This window comes from Cinclus cinclus, chromosome 7, assembly GCF_963662255.1.
Source record: "Cinclus cinclus chromosome 7, bCinCin1.1, whole genome shotgun sequence".
Classification (NCBI taxonomy): domain Eukaryota; kingdom Metazoa; phylum Chordata; class Aves; order Passeriformes; family Cinclidae; genus Cinclus; species Cinclus cinclus.
Window position 1 is genome coordinate 27427898 of NC_085052.1, and position 20085 is coordinate 27447982.

The window sequence follows — 20085 nt, forward strand, 5'->3', positions numbered from 1 at the left end:
ACAACTCCACTTTCAGTGGCAGCCTCTGATCTCACTTTGAGTTGCCCTGGCTATTGATGAAAAAGATACACTTAAGCTTTTAATTCCTTGATGCATTCCAGAAGATTCCTGTTGTCCCTCCCTGTCCATGTCCCTGTCCCTGCCCCTGTGGTGTCACTGTGATTTCAAAGTGGGGGCTGGAGCCAGCCTGGCCACTGAGATCTTGGGGAGCAGCAAGGCTGGCTGGGAATACCCACCCTGAGAGGGGTAACATTTAAAAGTAATAAACAGTTATCCCTTATTATCACTACCCACATTTGGGTGTTAATTTAGGTGAGGGCACAGCCTGAGCTTGGCTCTTGTGAGAGGTAGTGCTCCCTTGACAGCACCAGGATTGGTGTGAGGAGCTGGGGTTACCTTTGAGGTTGGCTCCCAGAACTGGGGTTTTGGGATGGTTTTGCTCTTAGGAGAGCCTGCTTTTTTCTTGTGAAGTTCATGTGAGGGAGACCCAGGGTCCCTTTTTTCTGAACACAGAGGGTTGGGATTGTTTGTTTAGGAGTGCTGCCCTTAGGGCTTAATGACCCACTCACATTTTGTTAGGCTGAACCATATTGCCATCGGTCCTCCTGATGATGCCTTGGAGTGGCTACCTGGAACAGAGGCTAGACAAGATTAAAAGATTAAGAGAATAAGAATATGCATTTATCGAAGGCCTTCAGTAGATACACCTTGAGCAGTCAAAAGCCTCCAAGAGGGGCTACACTCAAGATGGACAATGGTCAGGAGTTTTTCAGGCAGATACAAGTTTGGGCCATTTACATATCAGGGGTTAATCCTCCACCTACAACTTTAGATAATGAAGTCATATACCCCCAGTCCACTTCCCCCCTAATTCACTTTTGTTTATACTTTTTGGGGACTGAGGCTGTTGGGTGTCCTTGGATCTCAGGCCTGGGAGGACTGTTTTGTCTGACCAAAATGTGAAGACAGTAACTAACACTTTATATGGAGTTTAGAGTTATGCACTAATGCAGTACAGGATTTGAAAATATAAAGGCTAAAATCTTGAAGCATCGCTCCAAATCTCCACTGGAGGCTCAAACTTCCCATTCCAGGGAATTTAAGAGGTGAAACATCTCCAGCTGTGCCAGCTGTGTGGGAGAGTGTGTGAACAGATCCGACCCTCTGCTGGACAGCTCCTTCCTTAACCAGCAGAGCTGGGACACTGCCAACCCCTCCCACAGCGTTGGGATGAGGGTTGGGCACTGGGACACTCCATGGACAATGCTGGTGATTTCCAGCCAGACACCCTTAATGGACATGGGAGTTGCAGGCACTGCTGATGAGTGTAGGTGAGAGAGCACCCTCAACACTGGAATTAACCTTTGATTTCCTGGGATTTTTGGGACAGACAGGACCATGCTGCCTTCTCCATGAGTTATCTGCTTTATTAAAGTCTGGCCATTACACTGATGGACATCTGGCCAGTGGAGAGCCCATGCAGCCCCTGCTCCTCTGGGACCTCCCCTTCCCATGGCCCATCTTCCTGTTCCAGTCCTGCAGCAGCTGATTCTTTGCAGGTTCAAGGCACCAAACCTCCTCTGTCTTCTTTGTTCTGCACACACAAGGTCCTTATCCCCAGATCCACTTGTTCTTGTGCTGGCAGGAATCCTGCAGCAGGCTGATTTCCTTAATTATGATTGTTGTCTTCCCCCTTCTGCTATCTCTCCAGCTCAGCAGCAGTCTCCCATCTGTCTTTTCATTCCCTGACCATCACTTGTCAGATTTTTGTCTACATTCTCTACCCTCTTTTCCAAAGAGAAAATGGACAAGTTATTGTTCTCCTGAGATGCTGTCACATCACAGAATCAGAATCACAGAATCACTATGGAAGAGATTTTCAAGATCATTGAGTCCAACTCATGCCCTAACTAAACCATGGCACCGAGTGCCCACATCCAATCTTTTTTTTAACACATCCAGGGATGGTGACTCCACCACTTCCCTGGACAGACAATTCCAGTACTTTATCATTCTTTCCATATTTTCTTTCCGATATTTTTCCTAGTATACAACCTATATTTCCCTTGGTGCAGTTTAAGGCCGTGTCCTCTCGTTCTGTTAGTTGCTGCCTGGAGAAGGAGACCGACCCCCACCTGACCACTACCACCTTTCAGGGAGCTGTTGAGAGTGATAAGGTCACCTCTGAGTCTCCTTTTCTCCAGGCTGAACAACCCCAGCTCCCTCAGCCATTCCTCAAAGGGTTTGTGTTCCAAGCCCCTCACCAGCCTCTTTGCCCTCCTCTGGATGTGCTCAAGTGTCTCATCATCTTTCCTAAACTGAGGGGCCCAGAACTGGACACAGCACTCAAGGTGTGGCCTCACCAGTGCTGAGCACAGGGAAACAATGACCTCCCTGCTCCCTCTGGCCACACCATTCCTGATCCAGGCCGGGGCCATTGGCCTCTTGGCCACCAGGGCACACTGCTGGCTCATGTTCAGTCAGCTGTCAACCATTACCCCAGGTCCCTTTCTGCCTGGGCACACCATCCCCAGCCTATAGCATTGCAGGGGGTTACGGTGGCCAAAATGCTGGACTTGGCACTTGGAGTTATTAAACTGCATCTTATTCGACTCTGCCCATCCATCCAACCGGTCCAGGTCTCTCTGCAGAGCCCTCCTACCTTCCAACAGATTGACACGTGCTCCCAGCTTGGTGTCATCTACAAATTTCCCGATGGAGGGCTCAATCCCCTCATCCAGATCATCAATGAGGATACTAAAGAGGACTGGCCCCAGCACTGACCCCTGGGGGACACCACTGGTGACTGGCCACCAGCTGGATGCTGCACTGTTCACCACCACTCCCTGGCCATCCAGTCAGTTCTTAACCCAGTGAAGAGTGCTCCTGTCCAAGCCGTGAGCTGTCAGTTTTTCCAGGGAATGCCGTGGGACACAGTGGCAAAGGCCCTGCTGAAGTCCAGGTACACAACATCCACAGCCTTACCTGCATCCACCAGGTGGGTCACCAGGTCATAAAAGGAGATCAGGCTGGTCAAGCATGACCTGCCCTTCCTAAAGCCAGGCTGGCTGGGTCTGATACCCTGGCCATCCTGTAGGTGCCATGTGATGGCACTCAGGATGATCTGCTCCATAACTTTACTAGGTACTGAGGTCAGGCTGACTGGCCTGTGATTACCAGGATCCTCCTTCCAGTCCTTCTTGTGGATGGGTGCCACACACTGGCCAGCTTCCAGCCGTCTGGAACCTCACCAGTGAGCCAGGACTGTTGGGAAATGATGGGGAGAGGCTTTGCAGTGCATCTGCCAGCTCCCTCATCACCCTGGGGTGGATCCCATCCCATAGATTTATGAACATCCCAGCAGCTCAGCAGTTCTCTGACTGCCTTCTCCTGGATAACGGGGACATTCTGCTCCCTGACACCATCTGCCGTCCCAGGAGGACAGTTGTCCTGAGGACAAGCCATCATCCCACTAAACACTGAGGCAAAGGAGGTGTTAAGCACTTCCATCCTCTCCTCATCTGCAGTTACTAAGTTCCCTCCTACATCCAGTAGAAAACAAAGGTTTGTCTTACCCTTTCTTTTACCATGAATATATTTGTAAAAACATTTTTAATTATCCTTTACAAAAGTTGCCAAATTAAGTTCAAGCTGAGCTTTGGCCTCCCTAATTTTTTTTCCTACGTGCCTTAGCAGCCCCATTAAATATTTCCTGAGAGACCTAACCCTCCTTCCAAAGATGATACAGCCTTTTTTTATTCCTAAATTCCTTTGAAATCTCGTTGCCCATCCAGGCTGGATGTTTGCCTCCTCAACTCATCTTTCAGCACACAAGGATAGTCTGTTTCTGCACTGTCAAGATCTCTGTTTTGAAGCACCACATGTCCCACCACAAATCTGTCCTGCTCTGGGATGCAAAAGTAATTCTCTTCTGGTCTCTTCTTGGAGTGATCTTCATGGTCCCCATTGCCTACAATCCTTCTTTTACTATTTCCCTTCATTTCCTTCTCTCTTTTGGATCTTTTCCCTCACCAGATGAACACACTTTGGGCTCTGAGTTCTGAGCTGCTGCCCCATTTTCCTCTCTCCTTACCATCAGTATTATTTATTGTATGGAAAGCTGTCAGGATTTCTTCTCTCACAGTTTTACAGCATCATCAAGTCATGATTTGGGCTGGAGGGGGCTCACAGAGGGCACCTGGCACAACTCCAGCCCTAAAGAGCTCTGATTAGAGCATCTATCTGAATGGATGGATTTGACTGTTATTTCTTTTTCCTTTCGTTTCTTCATGTTTTGGCCAATCAGCTCAATTGTTGGTCTTTAAGTATAGCCATTCCTAAGTATTCATAAAAAAATCCCAAGACCACCAATCCATTTTTGGATTTGAAGAGTTGTCACTGCAATTCAGAGCTGCCCACTATAGCCTTCTCTTGGCATACCCAACTTCCTTCTTACATGTGGTGGAAGAGTTGTGTTGATTCTCCAGCCTCCACATGGGGATTTCAGGTGTTTGTTTCCTCCTTTTTGTCTTTCTTTTTGGTGTTTTTTTCCTCTCTTCAATGAACTTTCAGCTCATTTCCTCTGTCCTGATGTCTCACAGCTCATTTCTGGACTTGTCTCTCTCCTAATAAGAGAGTTCCCTATATAGAAAGTCTCAAGATTTCCATATGGCAAAACCCTCCAGAGGTTTTATGGCTGGACACTGTGAGGCTGCTCTGGAATTGCTGTTATCCATCAGGATAGCTTTGACCCTTCTCTTTGGACCCTGACTCCTCAGTTTTCTTGCCTCAAACCCCATCTCTTTTTCCCTCCATGACCTGCCCCCATACAACCTCTCCACTGGTGATTTTGGCAACCCTCACCCATTTATTGCACTCTAAAAGATATCCTGGGGCTTCTTCCAAATGCTCCCAAGCCTTGGAGAAGATCCCAATAAATACCCATAGTGCTACCCAGGCTTTGAGACCCCCTAGAAGGTGCAGATTTGCTGACAATAATTACATTTCATGTATTTATTTCTTTAAATTGATGTTTTTCACTGATGTCTCTGTAGGCTTTTGCTGTTTGAAGCAAGGTGTCAGTGATTGTCCCAGGAATTTCACCACAGATAGTCCCAAATCCAACAGGAGGGATGGGAATCATTGAGCTACGTGCCTTGGATGGAACAGATATTTTTCAGAGGTTTAGCTGTGTTTATATTAAATTACAAAAAAAAAGGAAAATGTTCATTTAAGACTACTAAAGCTGTGGGCAGCCTTCATCTCAATTTAATCTCGGGTTTGTTCAGGCTGAAAAAGTGGTTTAGGGTTATGTGGCAGAACTTCTCTAACGAAGCAATTTCATTCTGGTTGCTGAAGGGGCTGGCAGAGATTTAAATTCATCAAAATTTTTTATATTTAGTTTTTTTTTCCCCTCATCCCTTGGGTTTGTAAAATCCAGTTCATGATTCCTGCAGTGTGAAGCTCTAAATGACCCATTCTTAAGACACCTGCTAAATTCCATTGTGTTCACAGTCAGCCTGTAGTTAAACGAACAGTTGGCATTTGTAGAATTGAGAAGAAACTGGAAGGTTTTAGAGTTTTATATAAACCATGGTCTAATAAAGATGAAAATTACTTCTACAGGAGGCTACTCAGCATTTGTCCTAGGTGCTGGTTTATTTTCTCATCCTGTAGTATAATTTTGGATAAAAAATATTTGGGAACTTCACCCCCAATAAATTGTGTTAAAATATGATATTAGAATTCTAGGGCTGTGATGGTGACAGGGAATATCAGAATCCTGGAATGTTTGGTTTGGAAGGGGCATCAAGGATCATCCAGTTCCACCCCCTGCCATGTCACAGACACCTTCCACTGTCCCAGGCTGCCCCAAGCCCCATCCAACCTGGCCTTGGACACTTGCAGGGATCCAGGGGCAGCCACAGCTTCTCTGGGAAGGATTCACACCACCCACCTTCACAGGGAAGGATTTCATTGTAATAAATGAGATTTTGGTCCTGGATTGAAGCCTTCCAAACCATCTTTAGCCTTCTACAGCTGAATGGGTGGGAAAACATTTTTTTCCCAGAGGGAAAAAAATAAAGGAAATCAAATCAGGGAGAGAAAAAAGGGATGTGAAGTTCCTGGGCAGGAAGTTTCAGGACTGTCCTGTAGACTGAAAGGACTCGGCTCTTCCATGGTGCTGCAGCTCCTCTACACCCTTGGCTGCAGCACTGGGCAGGGGCATCTTCTCCATGCTGAAAGGACAGGGATTAGGCAAGGTGAAACTTGCTGGCAATATTTAGGAGTTCAGTGGAGTGGAGGGAATGTGTCAGGCCATAAGGAGGCTGGCAGACATTGCACTAATGACATCCAAGCCTTTTTGCAGAAGCTGCAGAGTAAATCTTACGTTAAACAACCAGCATGTGATCCCAGTTCCCCACTGCTGGTGAAGCCTTCCCTGGATTTTTACATCCTGACCTTTTAACATCCTGATCTTGGACACTTTGAAAACTTTGTAAAAGGAGGTGGAATTTGAAAGCCAATATTGTTCTTTTCTGAAGCTGGGTATTTCCAACACCTCCCATTTCCACAGGTTAATGCAGTGCTTGTAAGAATGGCTCTGGATGGGATTTTCTCTCCTGCCTTGCATCTGAAATTAGCATCTGAAATTCTCCCAGTGCTCTCTTCAACCTTTTTGGGATAAATCTGCCTGAAGGAAAACTGAGGTGGAACAAAAAGGTGTTTGGTTCTTGTTCTTAAGGGGCGTGGAACTGGGGCTGTGGTAAAAACCACAATCTGGGACATTTACAAATGAATTTGATTTGCCAGAGGGAGTGGGGAAGTGTGGGCAGGAAATATAGAAAAAAATCAGCTAAATATTGGCCAAAAGAGTTCCAAAGGTCCCCTCTCCAACCTCCTGCTCCAAGCAGGGATGTCCCAACTCCTGGAGCAAAGTCATAATTCCCTTGTCTAGCCTAATCTTAAAGCTCTCCAAGGAAGAAGCATCACCTATTGCACTGCTCCAAGTTTTCCTGAAGTTTTCCATCATGTCCCAGCTAAACCTCCTAAATGACAACTTGGAGCTGCTTAAAAAAACTTCCTGGGGGAATAAATCCCAAGAAAAGTAATTCAAACTAAGGAATCTGGGATGTAACAGAGATTACTGCCACTGTTTGCTTCAAAAAGCTCCTGAGCCCAGTCTTTCTTGTCAGGAAAATGGAATATATCTAATGTCCATGGATTTGGGGGTGTCCACAAGAGTACAGGATTAATCCATAGACATTGCTTTATGTTTTTTAATCTTCTGTCATGTGTCCTATCTGGACGTGGCTGTTAGAGACTTGGAGAAATAATAAATAAGAAATAATTAGGCAGTTTGGGCGAGATCCCTCCACCTGGGAAACTTGGGAGAGCTGAAACTCTTTGGAATGCTGAAGAAGTCAGAACCTTTTGCACTGATGGTTTATTGTCCTGCTGCGAAAAAAAAAAAAAAAGAAAAATTCAGATTTTAAACTCACCCCCAGCATGTCCTTGAGCAACGTCACATATTTTATGGATAAAGCTCCCTAAGCAGGACATCTCCCAGGAATGCAGGCTCATTTAGGAAATGTTTTATCATTTGGAAGCTCTTGATGAAAGGCCTGTAATAAAGTTTTGGAGTTAACCTTGTAGCCTTATTTCTCCTTTTATGGCTGCAGAAGATACTTTTCCCATGTGGAGATTCCAGATTAAGGATAGTGAGAGAGTGGAAGAGGAGGATTTTGATTGCCAGGAGCTTTGAAGTCATAATGGGACAATGACCCTGTGTTCCTACTGGAGTTCAGGAGAAGCATTGGATCACTTCTCAGTTTGGAGGATCTACATTTTCCATACAAGCCCAAGTTGTTACCAGTATCCAGGGCTTGGAGAGGGATGAGGCAGCCATGGGAAGGAAAGGGACTTGGATTCTTCAAATCCCAGAATGGCTTAGCTTGGAAGGAGCATTAAGCATTCAAAATTCCACCCCCTGCCATGGACAGGGACACCTTCCACTGTCCCAGGCTGCTCCAAGCCCTGTCCAACCTGGCCTGGGACACTTCCAGGGATCCAGGGGCAGCCACAGCTTCTCTGTGTACCCTGTGCCAGGGCCTGCCCACCCTCCCAGGGAAGGAGATGACAAGGCGGGGGTTGGTTTATCAATGGTCTTGGAGGTCTTCTTATTCCCTCCTTGAGTTAGTCTCTTAACTTATTAATTAATATTAAACTGTGGTTGCTGAGTCCTTAATGAAGAAAATGTGTCAAGGACCATTTCATGTGGCTCTGGATGCTGAATTCTGTTGTTGTTGAATTCCTCTTCTTTTTAGAGGAAAATAATGCAAATAAATGTTGTCCTCTTTATCTGTGCCAGTTCCCTGGGGTTTTGGCATTTCCTGGGTCTTTGGCTTTGCCTGGCTTTGAATGATGTGATCAAGGCTGGCAGATAAGTTCCCTGTGCAGGGTAGGTTTGTCTGCAAGGCACCAGTTTCTAGAAACTCTTCTGATTTGTTCAAGGTTTAATTGATTTGTCTTTGAATGGGATAATTAACATTTAATGTATCTTAAAGATGCTCTTGTTTCCTGCTGGCTGATTAAAACAGCAATGGATGGGATCTAGTAGGGTTTTATTTCACTTTAATGAAAAAGTGGTCATTTTGTACCCCTGGGTTGTTTCACTTGGGGAATATAATTAATTACAGACTAGTGAGACTCTGGTTCATTAAAATAATTCTGAATAAATTACACAAGTAATTGGGTTGAATCATTAATGGGTTTGGCAGGCAAGGAGGTTCTACCAGCCCAGTGTGTCACTCAGATTTGGGTTTATCTGTCACTTCAGACTAAACTCAAGACACAGTTTACCTAAAAATACGAGTTTTAATTCCTATAGAATATTCCTAAAAGTGTGTTTGCTCTTCCCTGCCTTTCTCAGCTGCTGGAAACACTGTAATAAGTTATATCAATATCATTGAGGGTTTCCTGGGAGCAATGGGAATGGTGAGCCCACTGGAAATGTTTTTACCATAAGCAGAGAGGGATTTCAGAGCACTGCTCCCACCTCAGTAGTGGGAAACCCTGGTGGGACACAGTGACTCCCTCCAGGGATTAAAACTGCATGTGGCACCTGGGGTTGGGGTTTAGGGGAGGACTGGGCACTCTTGAGTGGATGTCTGGACTCAGTGATCCTAGAGGACTTTTCCAAAGATTCTGTGATTCCTTGCTTGTCCTGATGCTGGCAGATCCAGCCATGGTGGGATGGGTACAGTTACAGGGGTTTGAAACAGATTCCATGCAGGACTTGGAAGCAAAGGATAGGGGATGAGATACTCATCTCTTTCAGCCTTAGAAGTCAGCAACAATAAGGATTTCAGCTGAATATGGGAATACCTGCAGCGCATCTCCTCCCTGTGTTGTGGCAGCTCTTGGATTTAACTGGAATTCCCTTCCAAGGCAGGTGGATTTCCCAAGGGGTGGCAGAAATGGAGTTTCTGTGCCCAGAGAAAAGGCAGAGCAGGGGCTGTGACAGAAGGCAGCCCACAGGTACTGGAAAGGGCTCCAGGAGACCTCAAAGCTTCTTCCAGAGCCTAAAGGGGCTCCAAGAGAGCTGGAGAGGGACTGGGGACAAGGGATGGAGGGACAGGACACAGGGAATGGCTTCCACTGCCAGAGGGCAGGGATGGATGGGATACTGGAAAGGAATTGTTCCCTGGGAGGGTGGGCAGGCCCTGGCACAGGGTGCCCGGAGAAGCTGTGGCTGCCCCTGGATCCCTGGAAGTGTCCAAGGCCAGGTTGGACTTTGGGGCTTGGAGCAGCCTGGGGTAGGGGAAGGTGTCCCTGCCCATGGCAGGGGATGGGATGAGCAGATCCTTAATGGCCCTCCCAACACAAACCATTCCATGATTCTCTGAATTCCAAGTGTTCCCACCCCAGCACTGCCAATAATCGCCCTGTTTGCCTGAAAGACTCAGAAAACCTCAGAGGAATTAACAGAAGGTGGAATTTTTGTTATGCTGAAATGGGATTTGTGAAATGGATCCTCCTGGCTGTGGGCAGATGTTTCAGGAAAGGCTATTTTTTTTTTTGAAGTCTGAACACCTGGATGGAAACTGAGCTGAAGTGCCACTTGGCACAGGTGTTCAGGCAAACATCCCAAATCCATCTGCCACCTTCCCTTGGCACTCCAGCTTCTGGAAGTTCCAGTCTAACTTTGGCTCCTGGCTGATCACCAGCTTAGAGAGAGCCACAGGGAATTGTGTTCCCTTGGGGTTTGCTACCTCTGAGTTGTGGATCTGGAAAGTGCTATTTGTCAGAAAATAAATAGTTATTATTTTCTTTATATATTGTACATATAGGGAATATCAACCCCAAATATAAATCCTAGAATGGTTTGAGCAGGAAAGAACCTTAAAGCCCACCCAGTACCACCCCCTGCCATGGGCGGGGACACCTTCCACTGTCCCAGGGTTCTCCAATCCCCATGCAGCCTGGCCTTGGACATTTAAACAGTGGGATCCTTCCTTGAAACACACATTTGGAATGTGAACACTCCCAGAAGGCAGAAGCTTTTATCTGAAACTTCACTTTGTCCTGAAAACACCAAAATTCCCCTTTTTAGAAAACTAGTTGAGGAGGAATTTGATTCCCACAGAGACACTGACATCCCAAGGACATCCAGTGCTGCTTTCTGCCAAGCCTGAAAGACCCATGGGAATATTAATGTCAGAATATTTATTAGCAAAATATAATTCTTAATTTCCAGGTGATCTTCACGGACTATTCCAGTGCTGTTTTTCAAAATCCAGGGCTGTAACTCAGCCTCATGTCTGGACTTTTTTCCCCATATATATTTTATTTAAGCTTTGAGTTTTATTTCCTCTTTTGACAGACATTTTATTTTATAAAAACCCTTTTAATCCCTAAACAAATTTCCATAACTTCTTGCCCATATTAGCACTGGAATTGGTTTAGTGCAGACCCTCCCATGGAGGAGGAGCACTTTTGCTCCTGATTTTTAGTGCTGTAAGTCCTTCCTGTGCTGAATGGCCTCAGATTCAGATGTGTTGGAATTCATCCCAATTTGTTCTTAAATATCTGCTTGCCTCATAGAAGTGATAAAAGCAAGACAAGGTTTCTTGAAGGGTCATCGTGGCTTGAAATTTTGAGTATAATAACTGCTGAGTGCTGAATCTTCCACCTTCATATTTGGGTGTTCAGCAACACCTGCCGTATAAAACCCCTATAAAATCACCTAGAAGTTGTCCTCAGAGCAGTGAAATCCTTTGTGGCAGGGTAGGACATGTCTACCAGAAGGAGAGAAGCTGCTCTGCAGCACAAAAGAGGTGGAGATGTCGAGGTCAGCAAGTATCACTGCCATAAATACATTTTTGGGATATTCAGAGCCGTAGCAGCATCCATCAACACACCACCAGCAGTGGGAGATAAGCCTGGGAATGGGGATCCATCCCTTTCCTCCCAGGAATCTGCTGGGTGACAACCCTAAATTGCTGTCCTAACATTGCTTTTGTACTCCCAGCACCATAATCCCCTGTAGATCACCCCCACCAGGGCCAGGAATTAATTTCTTTCCATGCCAGTTGGATTCCTTGAGTAGGTTTCTCACAGCAAGCCCAGTAACCGTGAGAATTAGTTTGGTTTTGGCACATGAAACCTTGATTATTTATTTATTTTTACTAAATCAGGAATAGGCAGGTGGTTTTTGCATCTCCCCCTGTTGCAACTATAGGCTAAGATGCAGGTGAAGTTTTAGAAATTATTACAAATAAAAGTAATTATTAGAATTATTGGAAATCATTGCAAATAAAAGTAACAAAGCTTTTAAAAGACATTTTTAAGTCTCCAGGTAGGCAAATCCCTCATTTAAAGGACAGAAGATGACCAAATTTGGGTACTACTCCTCAGAATACCCAATAAAGCTGATTCTTATCTCCCACCTGAAAGTCATGGTGTGATCAGAAAATACCCAATAAAATAAAAGTGAAGATGGAGATGCCGGGCTTTGAGCTCTTATTGCTAAATTCAAGCTAATAATGGATTTTTCCCATTTTTCCCCCCTATCTGACATATCTTGTCCTAAATGCTTTAAATCAACCTTATTAAGAATATTGTAACAAGGTCAAGTGTACAGTGCTGGAAGATGGGAAAATGCATTAAAGAAGTCAAATAGCAGCAAATTAGGAACCTCTGGATAGCCCTGTGGCATAATTTAAAACTCACCAGGGAAGACCTCATTTTTAATTTCTGAAAACCATCATTAACACCATTCTCAGCTGATCTCAGCACTCATCTCCTGAGGTCCCACAGGACAGGAGGTTTCTGCCAGGGGCCCTCCCAAGCAGCAGCAGGTTCTGCAGAGCAGCCACCAAGGACCAGGCACTGACCCACCTGCTCTGGGTGGTCCTTTGAGGTTCTCCAGTTTCTTGAGCCAAGAAATGGGGTTTTATCCTCATTTTTGGGAAAGGGAATAGTGAACACCAGGAAACAACTGGATGTGGCTGTGTCCATGGGGGTCACAGAATGGTTTGGACTGGAAGGAACCTGAAAGCCCATCCAGTGCCACCCCTGCCATGGGCAAGGACACCTTCCACTGTCCCAGGCTGCTTCAAACTCCAATGTCCAACCTGGCCTTGGACACTTCCAGGGATCCACAGCTTCTCTGGGAATCTGTGTCAGGGCCTGCCCACCCTCCCAGGGAAGGATTTGACTAAATGGGGATCAACCAAAGACTGGACTTGATGACTTTGTAGTTCTTCTCCAAATTTAATGGATTCTGTGATCCATGTCTGCATCAATCACCTGGATCTGCCTGATTTCCATGGGGGAAAACCACCCCACGCAGACCAAAGTTTGGCTTTCCAACCTTTCATCTTCCTGAGAACCAAACATCCATTTGCCATTGGTTTTGATATAAAAATACATCATGGGGATTAATAAACACAGCGTGCTCTACTAAACTTTTATAGATTTTAATGTGAAAGTAATAAAAGGTGCCATTGGAAAAAGCTGCACTTGAAAAGCCATTTCATAAAAAATCTTGTAAAAATCCCATCAGGCATTAAAATCTCACTTCCTAAAAGGGAATGAAATGCAAGAGGAGGGATTTGACTCCAAGGTACCCCAGTTTGAGGGCATGTAGCAAAAACCCCGTGTGATTTAAGCTTCATGGATATTGGGAAAACAGAACATTTCTTAGAGAACAACAATTTAGCTCGTTGAGCTTTAAAAATACTATTTTACTGATTTCATATGCAATATAAGCAAAATGTACAACTTTCCAAATAGAAAATATACCAGCTCCCTCTAATGCTTTGTTTTATGCCTTATGAGCATGTTGTTGGCACTTACTGACTGCTCCTAAAATATATTTCTACTCCTAGTGGCTCCAGCCTAAAGGTTAAACCCTGCCAAGGGTTGTACAACAAGAATAAAATAAAATAAAATAAAATAAAATAAAATAAAATAAAATAAAATAAAATAAAATAAAATAAAATAAAATAAAATAAAATAAAATAAAAGGAGCCCTTTGTGATAATTGACTGGAATTTTCATGAAGCTGAGGCCTCAGGTCTTTCAAGGTTCTGTTGGTCAAGGAAATTCTGCTCTGTCTTTACTGCACTGAGAGTTCTAAAAGTAAAAAAACTCCCAGGTGCTGCTCCTCAGATTCTACCAGCTGGGAAAAAAGGAAGCTCAGGAGGGACCTTCTGGCTCTTGCTGACAGGAGGGGGCAGCCAGGGAGGGTTGGGCTCTGCTCCCAGGGAACAGGGACAGGACAACAGGAAATGGCCTCAAATTGCACCAGAAGAGGTTTAGGATGGATATTAGGAAAAATTCCTTTACAGAAAGGGCTGTCAAACATTGGAACTGACTGCCCAGGGCAGGGGTGGAGTCCATATCCAAGGGATTGGGAGCAGTGGGAGCTATGGGAGCTCCTGTTGGAGCAGGACTACAAGCAGCTTTGGGGATGCAGGAAGGTAAAAAAAAAGCAAAACAATGGGAATTACCTCAAATATTTTTAGTTTTAGGGCAAAATATGGCAGCCTAAGGTAAAACCATGAGACAAAGGCTGAAGTATAAACTTATCTCTTTTTACATTGAGTTGTTGACAGCTTGTCAAAAGCAAAATTGTTGTAACTTCCCATTGTGGTGAGGTTGGCTGTAAATTCCAAGGAGAAATACAGATCTATGCATTTCATCCCTTAAAGAACGTCCTGGTATTTCCAGTGGTGTGGTGACATACCTGGGAATGTTTAGGAACGTGGACATTATTGCCACCTAACTCCACCGTGGGGTTAAGGAGCTGAAAAGGGCACGCGAGGTCTCTTGATGGGATTTTTGGCCCTTGTCCACAGCCAAGGATCTCCTGAGGGCTCCCAAATCCTCACTGCTTGGATTTCCACAGCCGAGAGCCCCGCAGCAGCTGTGACCTTTGTGCAGGTGTCGAGATCTGGGCTGGGGGAGCTGTAAAATACCAGGGGGTGACACAGAGCTGGGAGCTGGAGGGGATGAGACGTGTCCAGGGGAAATGCTGGAGCAGCCAGGACCATGGAGCGCTTGGAGAGCGACTCCACGGATGAGAAATGCAGCTTTTCGGGAAGCAGCTCCGAGGAGGAAAGGGATGAAGGCCAGGGAATGTCCGAGTCAGTCCTCTCCTCTCCTCTCCTCTCCTCTCCTCTCCTCTCCTCTCCTCTCCTCTCCTCTCCTCTCCTCTCCTCTCCTCTCCTCTCCTCTCCTCTCCTCTCCTCTCCTCTCCTCTCCTCTCCTCTCCTCTCCTCTCCTCTCCTCTCCTCTCCTCTCCTCTCCTCTCCTCTCCTCTCCTCTCCTCTCCTCTCCTCTCCTCTCCTCTCCTCTCCTCTCCTCTCCTCTCCTCTCCTCTCCTCTCCTCTCCTCTCCTCTCCCACAAGGGGTGGTGGGCACTGCCATGAATGAATGAATTGTTAATAAGTTGTGCTTTATACATTGCACTTCTAATAGCTGTTTGTGCTGTTAAAATAGTTACTTGTGTTTAATGCACTTGTAGTAATTAACTACCTGTTGCATTTAATGCAGTATTTACTTTTCACTTGTCATAATTCCTTGTTGCGCTGCTAGCAGTTATTTTGCCTTTAAAGCTGTGCATTTACTGGGAGTAACCTCTGAGGTATTTAATATTTTGCACTGGTAGTAATTAGTTGTTTCATGTATTTGCTAGTAATTAGTTTTCCATTTAATGCTGTGCGCTGCGAGTAATTACCTTTGTTTTTAATGATCTGCACTTGTAGTAATTGTTTCAGTTAATACCAGGCTTACTTGTTGCATTTAATGCAGTGAACTTGCAGTAACTTCTGCATTTAATATCTTGTAGTGGTTACTTTTCCCTTCAATGCTGTGCATTTACCAGTAGTAACTTCTGGGTTTAATGCTTTACACTTGTAGTAATTATTACATTCAGTGTGCCCTTATAGTAATTACTTTTGCTTTTGGTGCAGTTCATGTGTAGCAATTTCTTGTTGCAGTTAATGCCATGCACTTGTAGTAATTCCTTCTGCATATAATGTTGTGCACTTACTAGTGGTTAATTTTCCATTGAATGTTGTGCAGCAGCAGGAATTACTTTTGGAATTGTAATTACTACTGGTTGCACTTAATACCATGCACTTGTAACAGTAACTTCTGTGCTGAAGTCTGTGCACTTGTAGTAAATATTTGTTGTATTTAATGCCACCTACTTGTAGTATTTACTCTCTTATTTAATCCTGGGCACTTGCTGGTAGTTTCCCTTGCCTTTAATCCCCTTTTAGTAATTTCTTTCCCAATTAATGCCTTGCACTTGGAGTTTTTCATGCCATGCACTTCCAAGGTTTCATTGGCCTTTAATGCCATGAATTTCTGTACCTCCCTGTGCTGCAGCTGCTGGCCAAAGTCACCTTCTAGAAAAACATGGATTAATAGAAGATAACAGAAATTACAGCAGTCCCTTGTGCATCTGAATACATAATTCTAAATTTTGTTGAAAATGTTTGAACTGAGGCCGCCACCAATTTTATTGTATTTTCCTGGTCTGTAATCATCTAAATACAAAACAGTAACCAAATCATGTCTGTGATCCATAAATTTAAAGGGATAAATGTCTTTTTGTGGCAGCTGGGGTAATGGGACAAATGTGTTGAGTTTTAATGAGAATTAGTGAACACCAGCAAGTTTGAATTCTCATTTTAATGGATCAATATATTGGCAAAACTGGCTACAGCAACTTAATGAGGAATTTAATATTATCTGTCCTTATCCTCTCTGTATTTACCAAAGTTTTAGGAGTTAATACAGATAATTATCCACTGCTATTACTCTGCTTCTTTCTCCCTGCTTTAAATTAGCACAATGTGATTTATCAGTGGGATAAATTAGCACAAATGCACACTTAATTCCAGGCCAAATAGACTCAGAGTCAGCATTCCAGCACAGGCTGGAATATTAATGTTCTTCCCTTGTATTTCTGCTTGCTCTGCTCTAAAGGTATGAACATGAAGAGAGCTCCAAAGCAATTAAAGTTAATTAATGATGGCCTCAAAGGGAGAGTGCATATGCATCACCTTTTTTTAACTATATTCCTGCTTTAATACCTCCAGTCTTTAAATGGGATTTATTTTTATAACTAACAGCACCTGTAAATCTAATTTTCTGCTGCACTGGAAGCATGGAGTGATGCTCCAACCTAAATGAATGAAGGGTGTTTAGAAGAGAGGTCTCTCTTGCCTGTAAGCCACTTACCCTTGGAACATGGAAAGGTTGGAGGGCATTGGGATAAAGTGAACCCAGAAAATGCAGCACTGACTCTACTGGAACACAAATCAAACTGCTTAAAATGAATTAAAATGGTATTTTTATTAGTCTTGGAATTTTAATCTTTTATTAGCCTATATGGATGATGAAAACAGTAAGGAAAAGCTGTGAAAGCCAGAAATTTGTCCTCAAAAGTGCTTGAAGGATCCTGTATGTTGGAAATCAGATTGTCATGGAAATAACCGAGGAAATGTGTTTTTTTTTCTTGCAGGGAAGATGTCAGAACAGCCAATGTCATCGCAGCTGAAGCAGTCACTTGTCTGGTCATAGACAGAGAGTAAGTTCCTCCTTCTGCATGGGGCTGGGGGGTAGCTCCAATTTAAACATTTCCCAGAGCTTAACAAGAGCCTTGGATCATCTTCTCCAGAGAGGCCTCCTAATTGGGGGTGATAAAGTCACAGATGTGTCCTTGATGAGTGGAGGAAAGGTGCCCCTAAATCAACCAGACAAAACTCAATAGTGACATCTGGAATCACAGGAAGTCCAAAGGGAAATAAAGGAGGAGCTGGAATTATTGTGGAAAGGTGTTACAGTGGGACAGAGGTGGAGTTCACATGCTGAAAAGCATCAGCTTCTGGAAAATGTTGGAGCAGGGTGTTATCCCAGTCCATGTGGGGATGGAGAATCCTTGGGAGAAGGCCACAGTCCTGCTGGGAGCTCTGTGGCTCAGTGAGATACAGGAGATCAGAAGTGTAAAATAATAATTTGTACAGGAAGCTTGAGAGAATTAAGGGGGAATAATCCAGAAAAAAACCCATGCCTGGATGCTTCAGTGCTGCAAATCCAGCTGCTCTCTGCAGTTACTGGGAATGGGATTAAAAAAATTATACAAAAATGGCATAAAATGACATAAAAACATGACCCCTGGGCTGGTTTTCCTGTTGTGAAGCGCTGGCTCCAACCAGCAAAAGGCATGGATGCACCCTCATGGGAATCTTTCCATGGGAATGTGGTATGGATCTGTGAAACCCACAGAGAGGGTGAATAGGCATTGGCTTTTCACTGCCTCCCCCAGCACAGGAGCTCCAAGAAACCTGAAGGAAGGAGCCAGAAACTATGGAATAATGAGAAAAAATTACTGATGTTGAAAAGGAAATCCATTGAATTTCTGAAGTATGTGGGACCCACCTCTGGGCCAGGAGCTTTCAGAGCAGTGTGGATTGTTGGGGTGTCTGGGCAGGGCCAAGAGCTGCACCCATGATCCCTGTGGATCCCTAGAAGCAGATCTGGAGCCCTTCTTGTGTTCTGGTGAGAGATGGGATTCTGTGCTCTTTTAGGGCTGATCTCCATCCCCTCAATCCTGCTGTGACACAAGTGGTTTGTGTTGAGTTATCTCACAGGCCTCCATTTATGGAAATCCAGTGTTCTGTAAAGGCTGAGCTGGGGAATAGCTTCAGAAATCCTGATAAGTTCTGATTTATGTTAATTCATTATTAAGTGCAAAACCCATTCAACACAGGTGGGAACACCTGAGAGCTCCTTTCTCAACCTGGTATGCAAAACACCCACATGCCCTTCTCGTGCTGTGGGGCAAAGAGAGGAAGAAGAATTTGATTATTTAACAAGATAATGTTTTAATAGTCTTTATGCTTTCAATAACTAGATAATTTAGCAATCATTAATTCAGAGAAATAAAAAGCAACAAGTAATTTATGCTTTTTATTTTTACACTAGTGCAACAGATATTTTTGGTTTGCACTGTGAGAGTTAAAAACCCCAAATAATTCAAGTCACTAATTCCTGCTAATTTCCCAGGCTGTTCCTTTCCTTGTCTCCTGTGCCTTGTCCTCAGCATACAATGCCCTTGAATCAGTAAGGAAGTACAAGTTAAATTTAAACTGATGAAGCTGTGGTAAATCTACTCCAGAGATTCTATTAACACTCTGCAATTAGCAGAGTAACACTATTTATAAAATTCTTATTTATAGTGCAAGAGAAGTGACCCTATTGATAACCCTATTTATAGTTCAGAGCAGACTGTCCTGTGTTCTGGCCTGTTCTGAATTTTGTGTCCCAGCTCTTCTTTAGGCTGTTATTTTATAGGAATGACAACAGCAGGAGCAAAATTTCACATGGAGATAAACTACCAGGACTTGTGGCAATTTGGGAAATTGGTGAGGAAAAAGAACCATTCTTTTATTTCCAGATAGAACAAATTTTACACCTTTTGGGTTGTTGTGGTGGATGCGAACGTTGAGTGACACAGAAGGCAGCAGTGGGAGCAGGGAGTGGGTGTTCCCTGCAGCTGGAATCTGTTCAGTGACACAAGTCACTGAAGCTGCCAAATATTTCCTTTTCCCAGACAAGCTCTTTGCCTAATCAGATGGAACCACTGAAGCAGCAATTTCCATGCTCTGTGGGTGTTCCCATCTGAAGCAGCTCAGCAAAACTGGTGTTGGAGTTTCGAAAAACAAGTGATGGGAAAAGACCTTTTCCTTAACATGTGGAATTCCTGGAGAATTCCAGTCTCAGTGACCAGCATCACCCACTGGAATTATCTGCAGCAAGGTAATTCTTCCAAATTCCTTGTGAAAGGCTTCCAAAAGCATCCAAAAAATGTCCCAGAGGCCACACTCCCATCTCATTAACAAAGAGAGTCACACCTTGGTGCCACAGGAAGTTATTCCTAAGGAAGGTATGAGCCTGGTCTGGATTTGCCAATATTCCCAGAAATTTTAGGGCTGGTTTAGCTGCTGCAGAGTTTGTAGTTTAGGGGTGAATAATATGGGAAACTTTCATCACAGGGATGAGCCAGGAGCTCTGGGCAAGTTGGGTTTGAGAAGGGAATTGCTTGAGCATGAAAAGAGGGAATGCTTTACCTTAAAGGATCTCTGGAATTTATAAAATATGTATGAAGTGGCTACAGGGCTGAAGCAACCGGAGTCAGAAATACCATGAGGAAAGCTCATGATGGGTCTTTAATTACCAGATCATGTTGGTGCTGCCTTGTTTTTTAATTTCCTTGTGGAACTGGAAGAGGGCTCTTCCAGCTCCAAATACACCCCAAAGACTCCCCAAAAGTAGTACAGCTATTTTTGCCAACCTAGGAAGATGTACTTCGCAAAGTGCATTTCCAGCATCCTTTTCTGGCATAGGAATGAGTAAAATCCTGATCTGATAATGACAACAACCTGCAGGAAGCATTTGATGCATCCCATGGACTTTGTTCCCACTTGTCCTTGTCCTGAAAATATTTTTTATGAAAAGCATTGGTGTTTTTTCCAGTTTGCAGTTGTGTTTTTGAGTCACTTA

The 20085-nt window shown here is 44.2% G+C and overlaps 1 protein-coding gene across 2 annotated transcripts in view; it reads left to right on the top strand.

Annotated features, from left to right (window-relative positions):
- The window catches only part of PRKG1 (protein kinase cGMP-dependent 1), a 361241-nt gene that overhangs the window by 284120 nt on the left and 57036 nt on the right, over positions 1–20085 (top strand). For both annotated transcript variants that reach the window (XM_062496175.1, XM_062496174.1), the window contains exon 8: positions 17045–17110. In XM_062496175.1, the coding sequence (XP_062352159.1) occupies positions 17045–17110 (66 nt within the window). The remainder of the gene's footprint in view (positions 1–17044; positions 17111–20085) is intronic.